General features: G+C 38.0%; 1 protein-coding gene across 2 annotated transcripts in view; it reads right to left on the bottom strand.

Annotated features, from left to right (window-relative positions):
• Positions 1-17,654, bottom strand: part of KCNMB2 (potassium calcium-activated channel subfamily M regulatory beta subunit 2) — a 113,624-nt gene that overhangs the window by 24,069 nt on the left and 71,901 nt on the right. Inside the window, exons 2-3 of one of the 2 annotated variants that reach the window (XM_081085749.1) lie at positions 16,876-16,972; positions 8,622-8,744 (exon numbers count right to left, since the gene is read on the bottom strand). In XM_081085749.1, coding sequence (XP_080941875.1) covers positions 8,622-8,677 — 56 coding nt within the window. In that variant the 5' untranslated portion in view covers positions 8,678-8,744; positions 16,876-16,972. The remainder of the gene's footprint in view (positions 1-8,621; positions 8,745-16,875; positions 16,973-17,654) is intronic. The other variant, XM_081085750.1, reaches the window with a different exon arrangement.

The following is a 17,654-nucleotide window of genomic DNA, read 5'->3' as shown; positions in this document are numbered from 1 at the left end:
CTAGCGGGTGTAGAAAAGAGAAATAGGAAAGATGTGATCAGAATTGAAGAATTATGCATATCTGAAATTACTTGGCAGAAAGCGCTTCAGAAACTTACACATAATACTTAACATAATGAATATCTATTATTTATGCCTCTCCGGCCCACTGAGTACAGAACTGTTCAAGAGTTGGAGTCAGACCACATTCATCTTTGTAAGTTCAATCTCTTCCACTTATTAGACTCACAACATATGTTCCTTTTATCTGGGCTAGAAATAGCTACAAATATGTGAGATAGCCAGCACAGGGAGGCTAAGTGGTCAATTGAACCAAACAGATCAGAGAACCGTGGCTGGAACAGGCTCCTGACTTCTGGCTTCCTATCAGTGCCCATTGGACTCTACCACCGACAAAGTTAGTATTCCTTCTAGAAAAACTTCAAGCTTTTCAGGCAAAAAGAGATCTAGTTTCCAGACTTCAAGGAAAAGTGCCTTCTGTTCTGTCCCATGAGGATGAATCTGCAGGGCAATGAATTGAGAAGTGCCAGCTGAGCTGAAACGAGCAGAGTTGCTATGTATTTCTGCCCCAGGAACTCTCAACCTATTATCCCATATGCCAGAGTTGGGAGTGGCATCGATTAAAACAGCCATTGGTTTGCCCTCTGTTCACCAAAGCCTTCCATATTTTTTGAGATGGGCTTCTCATATGTATATCCTAATAAACTGATAAAAGATGAGAATCTTTTATTAGTTTCAGATTTTATTGTGTGTTTTATCCTTGAGCTAGTAGGTATTTATTTATATGGTCCAATTTGAATAGTTTTATGTTTTTCTGTTTTCAGTCTTTTAAAGTGCACATTCCATTGGGGGGAATGTGCTTTTGAGTTTGGGAACAAATGACAGTCACACCTAATACTGTCATTAACATGAGGGCTTTTGCCCATGAACTTAATGTTATTAATTGTCAAGGAAGATTATAATATTATTTTATGGATAAGAGATTATGGGTGAGAGCAAGATTATAGAAACAAAAGTAGAAGATGATTCTTTTTAGTCACGTCTTTAATTTATCAGATCACATAATTTCCCAATGGTATCTTAATTTCTAATTCTTATTTATTTTTACCTGATCTATTAGCATATTAAATTTTATAAAGGTGTTTAGTAAAAAATATAAAAGAAGGCAGAAAATTATGTGAATTATTCAGATAATTTAGACTATCTCTATAACCTAAAGAGCCTTTGAGGAGCATTACCTTTATATTGACCACATTATTTGGCTCTAGTGCAACAATGGTAGAAATAAATAACAAAAAATAGAGTGACTCTACACATGAAATAAAAATATAGTTCCCCACAACTCATGGGTCATAGAATAAAACATGATAAATTAGGATGTATTTAGAACTTAATGATAAGAAAAACACTTTAGAGTAACTAGTGTCATGAAACTAAAGAAATACATAAATAGAAATATATAATCATAAATGTTTATATTAGATAAGAAGAAAGCTGGAAAAATTAATGTGCTAGGCATCCAACTTAGCAAATCAAAATAAAGTGTAAAAAAAGGAAATAAGAAACATTAGCAGAAATAAAATAGAAGATAAAACAATACTAGGAAATCAATGAATTCAAAGGTTATTTTTTATTGAAGACTAATGAAATAGATAAACCTCTGACAAGACTTATCAATAAAAAAATATAGAAGTCCCACATAAATATCAGGAATTAAAAAAACCATAAGCACAGATACAGAATACATTACAAACATAATTGAGGATGTTAGAAATAATTATAGCAAGATACTTGAAAACTTTGATATACAATTTGCTAAAATATGTAGTAAATTCTTATAAATATATAACTAACAAGTGGATTCAGAAGCAATTAGAAAATCAAAATAGTTATAAATCATTAAAGAAATTAAAATATCTTTATAATGGAAATACTGGGCTCTGATATTTATAGGTGAGTTTTAACTATATTATACAAATCATTCCAGAGGGTAGAACAAGATGGGATGCAACCCAGTCTATTTATTATGAGGTTAGTAAAATTTGGCACGAAACCCAAATCAGACAAAAAGAAAAACTGCAGATCAATTTTACTCATAAACATAAATGCAAAAATTTTAAAAACAAGGTAGTTCACCAAATCTAGCAATATATTAAAGTGAAAATGCATCATGATCAAGTTGGGCTATCCCAGGAATAAAATGTCATAATTTGATTATCTATTAATGTAATATATTACATAAATCTTTTAAAGGACTACTATCATAGGATAATATAATAAATGTAGAGAAACATATTTGATAAAATTTGATATATATTCATGATAAAAATTCTTATCAAATTAAAAATAAAAACATTCTTTCTGTGATAAAAAACATAGAGAAAATACTTATACTAAAGTTTATACTTAATAGTGAAATGTCTAAAGAATCTACTTTATGAACAGGAACAAAGCAAAGATGTTTACTATTACCTGTTTTATTCATTATTTACAAGCTAGTCTAATGAAGCAAAGAGTGGTATATGGCATATTTACTGATAAATAAGAGACAAAAATGTATTATTTACTAATGATATAATTATGAAGAAAATACAAAAGAATCTACATATAAATTATTAAAATTAATAACAAACTTTAGCATAGCTGAAACAAAATGTTAATAATACCACTTGCCTTTCCATATACCTGCAAAAGTAGAAAATATAATTTAAACATTAAAAAAAAGAAGGTACTTAGGAATAAATCTAATTAGTTATGTGCAAATTCTCTTCGTAAAAATTATAAAACTTTATTGGGAGATATTAGGGAAGACAAATTAATGTAGAGATCAATCATATTCATTCAGAGAAACACTTGGTGACATGATGCAAATCTACCTCAGTTAAGTAAAAGTAATAAAATTCCAATAAAAATTATCAAGAGGTTTTTTTTTTTTTTTTGGAAAGTGGGTTTGACAAGTTGATTCTAAATTTGTGTGAAAGTGCAAATGTCTAAGGATAGAAAATATACTCCTGATTACAAAAAACAAGGTGGGTGACCTGACCTATCAGATAGCAAAATGTATTGTAATGCTAAAGTGTGTAAGTTCAAGTGTGGTGTTTGTCTGAGGTAGACAAAATTAAATAGAATAGAGGTCCAGGAATATATTCACGTGTATATAGAAACCTAATAAAAAATGCATGTGTGCTTTTAGATAATTGGGGAAAAGCTAAACTATCCAGTAAAATGTACTGGGGCAATTGGTTATTCATATAGAAAAATAGATTGGATGCCTATTTCACAACACATACAAAGTCAACTTCAGATGATTTAAGACTTAACTATGAAAGGCAAACTTACAAAATATTAAGAAAACACTACAAGAGCATATCCTTTGGAATGTGGAGTTGGAAGAGATTTCAAAATGTTTAAAAACTTGTAACGTTAGAACACATTAAAATGAAGAACATATGTTCATGAAAAGACATTGTAAAGAAAATGAAAACACAGGTCATAAACTAGGAGGAGCTATTTGCATGCAACAGACAGACAAAGGGTTAATATAGACTTTTATAAAGAATTCATACAAATCAATAAGAAAAGGACTAACAATCCTGTAGAAAAATGGGCCATATTCTTGAACAGGCACTTGGCAGAAAAGAACTGGAAAAATAGGTTCAGTCTTATTACTAATCTGAGAAATGCAATTTGAAAGCACAATACCATCTGAATTGATGAAAATCAAACATCTGAAAACTCTAGGCAAGGCTGTAGGGCAGTAGCACCACATATATAGCTGCTCTGGAAAGCAATGGCATTGCCTGGTAAAGTGGAAATGGCATACTTTTGAACCAAACATTCCCAAGTTAGGTATATAGCCTAAGAAGTGCTTGTACATGTACAAGGGGACATTAACAAAAAGCATTATAGCAGCATTGCTGGTGGAAAAAGAACTGAAAATATTACAAATGTCTATTAGCACAAGATTGGATGAATACATGGCAGTACATTCATATAATGGCATACAGCATGAGAGAAAATGAGCCATGGCTACTCACATAGAAATCGTTGAAACATCATGTTTGGTGAAAAAAATGAGTTGCAGAACAATTCACATGGTATGATTCCATTTATATAAAGTTTCCAAACATTCGGAAGTAAACAACATATTGTTTAAGGATTCAAATGTGACAGACTCATGAAGAAAGGCATGGGAATGGTAAACACAAAGTTCAGGATGGTGGTTATCTTTGGATGGGGGCTGGGATAGGAAGAAGGATGCTCTTAGAAAAGCACCCTCAAGAGTTTCAAAAATCCTGATTGTTTTGTTTTTTACCCTTAATGAAGGGTACTCAGATGTTTATTATATTATCACTAGAGGCCCGGTGCACAAATTTGTGCATGAGTGGGGTCCCTTGGCTTGGCTGGCAATCGGGGCCAATCGAGGCCAGCCGGCCAGAGGGAAGGACCATGGGAAGTTGGCTGGCTGGCCCTGGGAGGGACTGTGGGAGGTTGGCCAGCTGAGGGAGGTTGGCTGTGGTCAGTGAGCATCATAGCTACTGGTGTCATCCAGTCATCTGGTCATAAGGGTCGCTTAGGCTTATATATACATATATACTAGAGGCCCGGTGCATGAAATTCATGCACTGAGGGGTGGGTGTCCCTCAGCCCAGCCTGCACCTTCTCCAATCTGGGACCCCTTGAGGGATGTCTGACTGCCCGTTTAGGCCTGATCCCGCAGGGATCCAGAACTGCTGGCTCCCAACTGCTTGCCTGCCTGCCTGATTGTCCCTAACTGCTTCTGTCTGCCAGCCTGGTCACCCCCTAACCACTCCCCTGCCAGCCTGATTGACGCCTAATTGCTCCCCTGCCAGCACGATCACCCCCAACTGCCCTCCCCTGCAGGCCATCTTGTGGTGGCCATCTTGTGGCCACATGAGGGTGGCCATCTTGTGTGTTGGAGTGATGGCCAATTTGCATACTGGTCGTGACTAATTAGCCATATCCGGCCATGACTAATTAGCATATCTGGACTAATTAGCATATTCCTCTCTTATTATATAGAATAGATTCTTGATATATTAATATGTGGTATGTATACCTTCATATAAGTTCAATATTTAATAAAATAATTTGAAGAATAATTGATAAACACTCAGCCTTTGTCTTCTTAGCAAATAAACCCTTTCTTCTAATTCTAAATTATTTATTGCTGCTGCTGTTTTATTTTGCCACCTGCAATTTAGAAATTGATGTAAGCTCATCTATCGAAGAAGTTTGTTCAGAAAAGGAAAAGTATTCCTTGATATTGCTGGGCCTATGAAATGGAGGATAAGGACAGAAACCCGTGTTTTGCATGTAGCAGATGATCTGAAAAAAGGACTGGCTTTGAATTAAAATAAAATAAAAAGTAAAATTGACTTCAACTTCCATGAAGCTATAAAACACTTGGTTTCAGAATTTTCGGTGGACTTTTCCTTCCAGTTAGTTGCTGCACCTGTTTGTAAGCTCTTCCCTGATATTCCACCTCTTGAGGAATCCCTGGGCAGCCAATATCCTGACAAGTTTGGCGCTGGTGTCAGGAGAGGCAGGGTGGAGTGGAGCCAAGGATTTTGGCTGCCTGGCCTCTGGGATTGTGGCTGGAGCACAGCTGGAGATGCAGGACACAGAGGCCAGGCTGGCAGAATTAGGAACTGAGGGTGGAACAATTACCCGCAGTTCTGGGCAGTGCTGCCGGGCGATCTAGTTAATTTGTTTTTGAATAATTAACTTGAGGACTTTAATTATCGAGATTCATTATCAGCCATGATCACCTTCATTATCGCCATGATTACTGCCACCAAGAGCATCTTAGGCAGAGCAGTGGATGCTGTTCAAAGCCCGTTTTGAGATGTGAATCTTATCCTACAGTGAAGGTGAAAATGTGGTCAAGAAAGGTACAGACAGATGCACCAACATCAAACTAGGGAGGCCGGTTTAGTGGCAGATTCTGTTGCTGTATCCATTAGCTGTTTTTTTCATTTGCTTTTGACTTTGTAGGACAAAGCCATGCAGATTGATTTAGTAAGCCTTGGCATCCCCACCCATAAATAAAGCCTGCTGAAAGTGAGTTACTTAGAGTCAATGTTTTAATTATTTTAAATCCCATAGTTACTGAAATCACTCTTTGAAAAATAAATAAATGTAGTAATTTAAGACTTCCATAAATCTTATTGGTGCATAATGAGAAACTTATTATTCGCTCCTTTTAACTTCACAAATATTGCCAATATGTCATATTCACATGTTTATTATCTCCTTCAATAATACTATTTTCAACACTCTCTTAACACAGTTTTCCTCTGAGGGTTTGGCTGTTCCCTGCTTCTACAAATATCTAATGTTTGATGCTGTATAAGCTGTAGGGTGCAGGGGAGGTAATATGACCTGGGTTTAAACCCTGATTCCATCACTGGTAGTTGTTGGACAGAAGTTATTTAAAATCTCTGAGCCTCCACTCCCCATAGGTAAAATGGGCATAATAGTCCTTATCTTGTAATTGAAAGAGAAAAGTTCATGTAAAACATGCAGCCCTAGCCGGTTTGTCTCAGTGGATGGAGTGTCGGCTTGCGGACTGAAGGGTCCCAGGTTCGATTCCGGTCAGGGGCATGTACCTTGGTTGTGGGCACATCCCCAGTGAGGAGTGTGCAGGAGGCAGCTGATCGATGTTTCTCTCTCATCGATGTTTCTAACTATTTCTCTCCCTTCCTCTCTGTAAAAAATCAATAGAATATATTAAAAAAAACATGCAGTACATAATAATTGTTTGTAAACTGTAATCCTTTTGTTGTAAGAAAAGATATGCACAGCAAAATGTATCTAAGAAATTTTTTTGATGAGAATAAATGGAAGGTGAAACAAAGACACCTGACTTCACCTGCTCCAATGAAGCCTTCAAAATCTCAGGAGGGCTGGTCACTCGTAGCCACAATATTCCTGTAGGGCAACAAAATCTCTGCCCTTCCGCACCATCACTGGGAGTGGACATTTTTTTTTCTTTTTAAGGAAATGAGGAAATTACATGTAAAAGATGGAACTTTGAAATGACACATGGAGTTTTAGTTGTAGAGTAAAGGTCTGCTGAAAGATGATTCAACTTACTTGGCTTGAAAGCAAATGAAAAAATGACTTGATTAAGCATTGAGAAGCATGTGAAAATCTAGAGATGAACAAAGACAGTACATTTTCAGTTGATCTGCTTGTATTATGATGAACACTGGGAGTTTTTCAAACTTTGTTCAAACACTAGTTGTCTTCTGGTCTGTAACTTTACTTTAACATCATATCATTATTTTTTCCATAATTAAGATAGTATATTACAAAGCACTTGGGAAATGGAGAATTTGAAAAACATGGTTTCCCTTCCATGCTTGTCCTTATGTATATATGTTTTGTGGCTGTAATCATTGTTTGTAATTTTCCAACCTAATTTTTAGTTAATATTATGACAAAACAGTTTTAAATGCTAAGTGCTATATTTATTAGATTTTATGATTTATTTAACAGGTTTTCTATTGTGCATATTAAAATTGCTTCCCAATTTTTGCTGTAACATATAATTACTGTGGACAGTTTTGCTTTTAGAATTTTTAAAGGCTTTTATCTGTATGGAAATGCCGATTTAAAAAATAAAAATAAAAGTGCCAGCTCTCAAAACTACATTCCAGCAAACTTCCACCAGGTCTTTCCTCTTGAGCCCAGCACAATTCATCAATCCTGATTTCTCTCACAACCTGCAGGCAGGTGAGCTCTGCATAAGTTGCAAAAGATGGTAGAGGCAATTTTGCTTAAAAGTTAGCTTTACCAAACCCTAGTAATAGTACAAGGTCAATGAGAAAGAGAGAGATCTTGCTGTAGCAACAAAGTCTAACCTATTCCAGTGCTCATTCCTCTATGAGACAAGCCATTATGTAGACTTAGTGAAAAACAAAACAAAACAAAACACAACTAAACTAAACTAAAAAGAAAGAGAGAGAAGCAGAAGAAAACATTTAAAACTGGCCAGAAAACTTTATGCGTGCATTTACTCCCTAAATCCATATGGGAGGGCTGGACCAAGTATGTATTTGTCACTTTATCTTATTAACACTGTTTTTGCCCCGTTTTTCCTTTACCCAGACTGTTCTGTCAAGGAATTTGAGGGCTCCATGGACTTGTCCATCCTCTTTTTATCCTCTCCAGCTTTCCTTTCCCACCCTATGTCCAGTGTCTTGAAATGTAATTTTCATTACTTCAGTTCAGACAGTACTGAGCATTGACTATGGGCCAGGTACGGTGGTAGGTCCTGGACATTCAATGGAGAGTAAACAGAGTACGAGCTGGTCAAGAGGATGGTGGGAGGTTCTGACGGAATGCATATCTGAGATGGAGTTAGCCAAGTGATGAGTGGGTGTGCATGAGCATGTGTGAAGGGCATGTCTCAGAGGCAGGGCTTTGCAAAGCTATGTGGTGGGAGCGAGCATGGGGAGTGCACAGAGGAGGAAGGCCGCAAGGCCTGAAACCCCATTCCCTCCACACAGAGCCCAGCCAACAGGAACACGTGCAAAACATAAAGCTCAGCTGTCCGTGCTTTCCCGGTGGCATCCTGTCTGGGAGTCAGTTACCTTTTCTCATCGTGTCTGTAAGATGAAGAGGTCCGGCCGCTGGTCCATATAAACATCTTAGAGGATGTGGATCCAGAGGCTCCTTTCCTTACGGTGGAAGTCCTGGAGAAATGATGAAAAGACCTAAAAGAGGTACACACAGAAGTTCAGTCTGTTGCTTTAAATTTGGGGAACTCTGTATCAACAACAAGCAATAGCTCTCTGTGGATTGACCTTTCAATAAGACCAGGTTTCTGATGCTGTGGGGCAGCAGGTCTCAACCTTGGCTGCACATGAAAATCAACTGGGAACTTTTTAAAAACCACTGAAGCATGCGCCCTTCCCCAGAAATGTGCATGCGATGTTTTGAAAGCTTCCCAGGTGTTTCAAATGCAGTGCTGGGGTTGAAAGCCACTGTCTTAGGGCAACACGTTTTTCCAATTGAGGCCTCTAAAATGTCTCCTCCAAAATATAATTTTGGTATGATTTCACACTCTGTGGTACACTGTATATTTACAAAATTTTGGTTCAGATTTGAATACTAACTTTTTGCTCCTTTTCTCTTCAAAATGTTTTTCTTGAAGCTGACAGCTATGAGATTTTGGGGACGTAGTAATATTTTTTAAATGTGCTCTACTGTTGCCAAGCTGTGGGCTCATCCTCTTGCAGTTGAGTGTCTGAGGAAATCACAGCAGCAGCGGCAGCAGATACTGACTGGCTCCTAGAAGCCCGGCTTATAGGATCTAGAACAGGGGTGGGCAAACTTTTGACTCGAGGGCCACAATGGGTTCTTAAACTGGACCGGAGGGCCAGAACAAAAGCATGGATGGAGTGTTTGTGTGAACTAATATAAATTCAAAGTAAACAGCATTACATAAAAGGGTACGGTCTTTTTTTTTTTTTTTTAGTTTTATTCATTTCAAACGGGCCGTAGCTTGCCCACGGCTGATCTAGAATCAAGATATCAGAGGGATGTCGTGTTCTTTTGGTTATAACTTGATTTAGGGATAAGTTCTTTTATCTCCAAGCATAGCAATAAAAATAGTTAGCTGTTTTTATTTATTTTCTACATAATAATCATCTAGGGTGTTAGAAACATGAAATATCATAGGAATTGTAATCACATATACAATTTAAAATGACATTTAACAAGTAGGAAAAAGGAAGGGAGGTAGGAAGGTGATTCCTTATGGTCTCATTGCCACTCTTGGCTTTCTTTCTGGTTGAACACGATATTGAGGGTAAGCCTGAGGATCCAAATAATATTAGCCACTATACACTGTATTAGCTCCTAGATGTGATATATGCATATATTATCTATACATATGTCATGAAATGTACATGCATATATCTGATATACTTATATTATGAAAACCCTGCAAGCTATTATTTCCAGATTACAAATGATACCTCCAGGAGATTGGGATGTTTATCATATGCATCCAACCAATGCCCACTTGCCTCCAGTTCTTGTGCTCCCTAGGGAAAGTCTCATTATGGTCTAGCCCAGTGATTCTCAAGCTGTCATGTGCATGCAAATGTCCTAGGGATCTACAATGTAGAACCTGATTTAGTGGGTCTGGGGTGGGGCCCCAAATTCTGCATTTATAACAAGTTTTTGGGTGATGCTGATATCACTGGTATGCAGACAACATTGAGCAGCAAGGGCTAAGGGTCAGTGCTTGGTTATAGGCCCAATTTTACTACTAACTAGCTGTGTGGCTCTGAGAAACTCACTTAATTTTTCTAGGGCTTAGTTGTTTTTAATCTGGAACATGAAATGTTTGAAATAGGTAACTTCTAAGATCGCTCCCCCAGCTCCAAAATTTTGTGATCCAGTAAATTAAAGAATGAATCTAAGTATATTGTAATTAATTGCATTGCCTACTTTCTGAAAGTAGGTCTGGGAGTGGAGCTCCTTCTGTAACACTTGGGCCAACATCTGAGGTAGAAGGAACAAAGGCCATGGGAGGTAGTAGGGATTCAGTAACCAGTATGGACATAAGAAGTCATACTTCCACCCTTGCTATCTCTAGGACAAACGGCATGAATGAATGGATGCACCAGAATTGATGCCCTAAATAGTTTTAGTAAGATTTAGAAGTTCAATCTGCTAGCTCTTTAGTGACATGGATCTGGTATATTTAAAGTTATTTATGTTGCCTTTTTAATATCTTTAAAGCACATCAAAAGCATAATATTCTCAAGATCCATTCATGTTGTTGCAAATGGCAAGATTTCATCTTTTTTATGGCTGAGTGGTATTCCATTGTATGAGATATATAAAGAAGATGTGACATATCCAATTATCCATTCACAAACACTAAGGTTGTTTCCATGGCTTGGTTATTATAAATAACACTGCAATGAACATAGGGGTACATATATCTTTATTAATAAGTGTCTTCATATTTTTCAAGTGTATATCACAAAGAGGAATTGCTGGATCATACGGGAGTTCTACATGATTTTACTCATGTGGAATATAAAACAAAAAGTAACAAACTAACAAAGCAAACAAAAACAAACTCATAGATACAGACATCAGAGTGCTGTGTACCAGACGGGAAGAGGGGCCAGAGGAGGGTGAAGTGGGTAGAGGGGTCAAATATATGGTGATGGAAGAAAACCAGACTTACAGTCATGAGCATGTAATGGAATATATAGATGTTGAATTGTAATGTTGTACTTTTAAAATGTATAGAATGTTATAAATCAATGTTACCCCAACACATTTAATTAAAAAACATAGAGTAGAGATTAAATGCATTAGTATTAAAACCCACCAGCCTTCAGGAAAGAAGAACGATTTTAATCTAAGTTGAATAAACCACTTCATAAAAACGAGGATTGGCTTAAACTTTCCAGAAGCTATTTCAACATTTCTGATCACTCTAGTCACCCCTCAAATGGTTGGGAACGTGGAATAGACAAAGAAAGGTGGTACAATTTGAGTCAAGGTAAAGCAATAAAGGACTGAGCTCCTGGCCATTACAGGTCATTAGCCTGCATTAAAACCACACGTATTATAAATGCTTTGAAATCATTCAAAATGAAAGGGGCTGCAGTGATTTCAATACACTTAGGTGACTTTTCAGACTGCGTTGGCCGCTTGCTCTGTTGCTTTAAGATGATAAAGAAAGGGAAGATGAAAGATATGTTTATTCTAATGAACTGTCTAAAACTTGTTGGAAAGGCCTTATTGACTCAGGTTATTCCAATAAGTGGATTTGAGTATGTTTACCCCAGTTTTTTTCCCCCCATAAAGATACAGTTATTTAAAACCTGCTAATTTTGTTGTTAATTAAAAGGGAAGGGAGTAACTGCCTTAAGGACAACAGTGTAAAGGTTCTGTGCGGGTTGAAAACAATTTCTAGGCTTCAAAGAAACCCTCGGATTATGTTAATGAAGCTGGTTAGGCGGTTCTCTCAGCTCAAAGGCAGCCCTCCTGAACTCCTTACCTAATTACCTCAATTCTGCTCATTTTATAAGACAAGCAACATTTCTTTTGAATTGTAATGAGGAAAGTTATACAGAGACAAGAAAGCACTTTATTAACCTTTTTAATTTGGAATCCTACCATGAAACAGAGCTGTGTTGGTGGCTGCACAGGGCTGTGGGCAGGGGGAGAAAATCTGGTCCAATTCCAACATTAAATGAACTGGGAACTGAGGTGAATCAGGCAGAGCCACGACTGTACGCAGATGAGTGTGATCTGAAACCCAGAAGTCCTAAAGCAGGGAATCAGTGAGACTGGAACAATATCTTTGTCTCGGGAATTTATAAGGGGGCCTTTCCCATTTCTCACGCACACACATTGTGGCTTTCTACCTCCCTGACTCACGTCACACCTTCCCTCTGCCTCCCGTCCCCGCCAGGGAGGGAGTTTCTCTGTTTTGAAGGCCATCGCAGATGTCGCTTCTTCTGAGAAGCCTTCTCAGGCCCACATGTGCAGCTTCCTCAGCTCTGCTCCCCATTCCTGGTACTCTTCTCTGTTAGAGCAAGGCACAACTCATCCCACCCCTTCTGCGAGGCCACGGGCACTTGGGGCAGGGCTCTGTCTTATGCACCTTTACGCACAACACAGGGCACACAGTGACACACTGGTGTTGTTTGCTGCCGTGAGCATTTAAGTGTCCACTGGAAGCATGACCATTGGTACTGGCGCTGGCGACCTGCGTGGGCCTCACTACCGCTGGGTGCAGCCCACAGCTCCTTCTGGTTCCTTCCCTCAGCTTGGGATGCCCCTCCTTCTTCCATCCCCACCGCCTCTCTTCCCTTGATTGTCCTACTCCCTCTGCCTCACTCATTGACTTGGACAGAAGGTTTCTACTTCTTGCTGGAATTATCACCCAGTAAGGTTTTCTTTAGAGAGGGCAGCATGGCTAATGAACAGATGAACAGGAGGCCCCAGGTGCCATTTTGTTTGTTCACATCTTGGCTTCACTACCTACCAGTTATGTGACTTTGAACAAGTCAATTAAACATCTTTGTGTCTTAGTTTCTGCAATTGTAAAAATGGGAACAGTAATACTTGCCTTTCTGGTACATACTAAACATTAGTTTATTAATTTTCCTCCTGTTATTAATTTTAAAAGCAAACATAATTGGATTTTAATTTTTTGTTAAAAAATCCAATTAAGTTGTTTTGTACTTGTACATTGAGACTATTGATTACCTCCCCTCCCCATGGATCGGTGGCACTCAATAGAGAAAACACAGTTTTCTGAGATACTGAGATAATAAAACTGAAATGCTTCCTCGTTCACATTAAGTTAATACCCATCCTGAGCAACAGAAGCATAAAGAAGGTGCCTCTGAATCCTGGACACACATTAGAATCACATGAGCGAACATCCAAAGAAAGCTGGTGCCTGGGTCTCAAGCCAGACCTGTGAGCAACTTTAGGGGTTATCATTTTTAAAAAGTTGTTCTGGGAATTCTGCCAGGCAGCCAAGGTGAGAAACACTGTTACAAACTCTCAGGCTCTGACTTAATTAATGTGAATTATTTTTCTTAAAATTTAAGTACAGTTGTTAAACATTATTATATTAGTTACATTAGTTTCAAATACAATGATCTGACATTTTTATACCTTTCAATGTAATTACCCCACTAATTCTAATAATCATCTGTCACTGTGCAAACTTATCACAGTATTATTGACTATATTCCCTTCACCTTTCACCCACCTCCTCCCCCTCCTCTCTGGCAACCATCCCTTTGGTATCCGTTTCTATGAGTATGTTTTTGTTTTGTTAGATTACACAATATAGGTGAAACCATACGGCATTTATCTTTCTCTGCCTTACTTCACTTAGCACAACACCCTCTAGATCCATCCATGTTGTTACAAAATTTTTATGGTTGTGTAATATTCCATTATATAAATAGTATATACATGTATACATGTATATTGCATTTTCTTTACCTATTCATCTATCAGTGGACACCTAAGTTGCTTCCATATCTTGGCTATTGTAAATTCCATATCTTGACTATTGGTACATATCTTTTTGAATTAGTGTTTTTGTTTTCTTTAGATAAATACCCCAAAGTGGAATTGCTGGGCCATGCGGTACTTCCATTTTTTAGTTTTTGGAGGCACCTCCATACCGTTTTCTATGGTGGCTGTACCAATTTGCAGTCCCACCAACAGTGTGCAAAGGTTTTCCTTTTCTCCATATCCTTGCCAAAAAAAAAAAAAATCACAAAAAAGTTAAATTTTATGGAGACTCCCCTGGCTCTAGAAGCTTTGGGTGGAGAGTAACTGCTCTAGAGAGCCACTCCGCAGTGGCTCTTCACTTCCCACCTGTGCCGAGGCCTCGCGGTGACGGCTGCAAGGGCGAGTGGGACTCACGGCAGGAAAGAGCAAAGTGGATCCGTTTTCTGGTGTCAGAGGCCTTGAGCTATGCACATGGGATACTCTTAATGCACTCTGCTTTATTACACGGCAAGCAGGAGCCAGAGGAACCATTTAACACATAATTACATGCCTAATCTTGCGTAAAATGGTAATTCTAATGACATCACAGCAGCAACTTAAAAGGTCACTCAAAACACAGAAATTTGGGAATGCTTCTAATGCGTGGGACTTCATCTTCGCGGATGGCATATTCCATGTTCTCCACAGGAATTGAGTTGTTTTGGCTTTAGGGCCTTTGGAGGAAGAAGGAAAATGTATGGTGGTAATTTTAGACCTAGTGATTTAATTTAGAAAACATTGGTACTTTTTATTAAGGGCGGTTTAAAATGTCATTGGGATGTTTTCTTCCAAAATGAACTCCTGCACCTGGTTTTAATTAATTCATTTGGGCATCTGCTTGACAATATTTATTATGTGCCTTCCATGTGCCAGGCACTGTACTGGGTACTGCAGGCACCAAGCTACCTATTTATGTTTCTGAGGAGTATCATCCATGCTGGGTCAAAATAATACATTGATTTTTGCACTATACCAGAACTGTTCTTTTTATTTTTATTTATTGTTTTTTAAAAACATATTTTTATTGATTTCAGAGAAGAAGGGAGAGGAAGAGAAAGATAGAAACATCAATGATGACAGAGAGTCATTGATTGGCTGTCTCCTGCTTGCTCCACACTGGGCATCGAGCCCACAACCCGGGCATATGCCCTGGCCGGGAATCGAACTGTGACCTCCTGGTTCATAGGTCGATGTTCAACCACTGAGCCATACTGGCTGGGCCAGAACTGCTCTTTTTAAAGGTTCTATGGTTACTGTTCTTTCCTCATCTCACCTAACCTCTCAGCTTGCTGAATTTGATATCAGTGTTATTAGTCATTTTCTTCTTCTAAAAATGACTTACAGGACAATGCTCTCTTGGTTTTCTTTTTCACTTTCTATTTCCATTTCACATTCACCTTCCATTTCTTTGTTCCTATTTCTCTACCCACCCCTTACATGTTAGTATCATCTGGGGGACTAGAAAGTACTCCTGAATGATTTCTTGGCAATGCCTCTGAACAGGAATGGAAAAGACCTTTCTTCCGCAGATTGATGCCTGGAAGATTGAGTGAACAGCTCCATTTGCTGCCTAGTTGTAGAGGTAGAGAAGGGTATTACTGAACACCATGGCCTCTTTGAGAAGAATCAAATACCAGAGAATGGATTTTTGTTTGTTTATCTACATGTTTATCACAGGCTGCTTTTCAATAGCTGGGTCAACCACGTATGGGCTCTTCTGGTTGGAGACGGGTGTGGGAGTCACCATGACCTCTGTCATGTATGTGGACCAGTAGTTGATGTAAAAATTGTGATGTGTTTGACTTCTGCTTCAGGAGCTCACAGCTCAAGTTAAATAATGGACCCATCCTTTAGCCTGCTGGTGACTTGGCTCATTGAGCTCAGCGATTCAGCGGCTCCGGGCTTCTAATCTTTACTCTGTCACTGAGTAATTGTCTTACTGCAGGCCAAAGCACTTCCTTTTTCCTCCTCAGTGTTGCCACATGCAAAAGAAAGCGGATTTACTGCTATTCTTTTGGTTAATTCAGCATTAATTCTTCATTCCACAAATATTTGTTGAATGTGTGACTATGTGGCTGGCAATGAGCCTGCGTATTGCAATATATTGGTGAACACAACGGGCATGACCCTTCTCTTATGGAACTTATAGTCTAGAGGAGGAGACAGACTGGTCAGACAAGTGTGGATCAGGGTCTTTGACATAAGATTGTCATGCATGTGCATGAAATAAAATACATATTGCATCACTTCTATAGTCATAATAGCTATCAGAAATGATTATCTCATGACTTAGTTGAAAGAACTCTGAAGTTACTTTCATGTTGAAATCTCAGCTCAATATATTGTTGAACTTCCCTGACACTCATTTTGCTCATCAAGAAAATCAGCGTAATAACATATCATAAAGAACTGTCATGCTGATGATTTGAAGTAATGTATGGCATTGAGTAAGCAAGCACTCAGTAAATGTTATTGTTTTTCATTTGGAGGAAATAGAAGCAAAATTTCCCCTAAATTGGCCATACCAATACATCAAGTCCTTCTGGTTTTTTTTAAGTTTTATTTTAAAAAGTTCTATGAACAAATGGAGAACACATTTTTACATAGTTTTAATTAGTCGACTATTTCATAATTCACTCCTTAAAGAGCTTTTCAAGTGGATAATCACAACTGATGTTCAGTTTGATTCCTTCTATGCTGCATATTTAAAGCCAGTTTAATTGTTAAACATTCACTCTACTGAGAATCACGCAGACACAGCTGGTATGAGAAAACCTGCTCATAACTCACGTGTGCTTCCTAGATTGGCATGAACAACAGGTTTATGTGGATACCATTTCATCTCTTCTCAGCAAATGTGGTTTAATTCTGGCTTCTAGGTGGAAATCTAGGGAGGTAAATTATAATAAAAGGTTTTTTATAGAGAAGAACTAGAAATGAAAATAAAGGTATGAGGTACTTCTCCAGACCTATATAAATACTGCATTTATATGCCTTGCTTTATTTAATCCTGACAGTAACCCTAGGGGAGCTCTCTCTATTTACCAGAAGAGGAAACTGATATTCAGAAAGTAAACAAATTGTCTGAGGTCCCATAGCTATTAAGTTGTAAAGTCAGAATTTCAATACAGGCCTGTCCAACTCCAAAACCTGTACTCTCTCAACCTGTACATTTTTGCTAGGCAAACCAAGTACCAAAATCCATATCAAATATAATAGGCGCTAAATGATGGTGGCGAGATGCAGCCTTTTTCTTCATTGAGTACCACCTCCTTTGCCACATCAAACTTAGAGAGGGAGGGTGGGGGTTGGTAGAAGAATATGGCAGGAGTGAGAAAAAGGCAAGAAAGTAAAGCATAGTAAGACAGGTGAACCCCAACTCAGGCTTTGCTCCTTATTACCTGTGTTACACTGGCAAACTTCTAACACTTTTTCACATGTTTTCTTTAAATTGAAGTTGTTAATAATAGTACATTCCTCATAGAGTTTTTGTAAAGGCTGAGTCATTATGTGTGGTGTGTTTTGTGATGTTATAATGTAAGAATCATATATATTATATCAGTACACAG

This window comes from Myotis nattereri (assembly GCF_964212035.1).
Source record: "Myotis nattereri genome assembly, chromosome: 3".
NCBI classification, from domain to species: Eukaryota; Metazoa; Chordata; class Mammalia; order Chiroptera; family Vespertilionidae; genus Myotis; species Myotis nattereri.
This window is presented reverse-complemented; position numbering and strand designations above follow the sequence as displayed.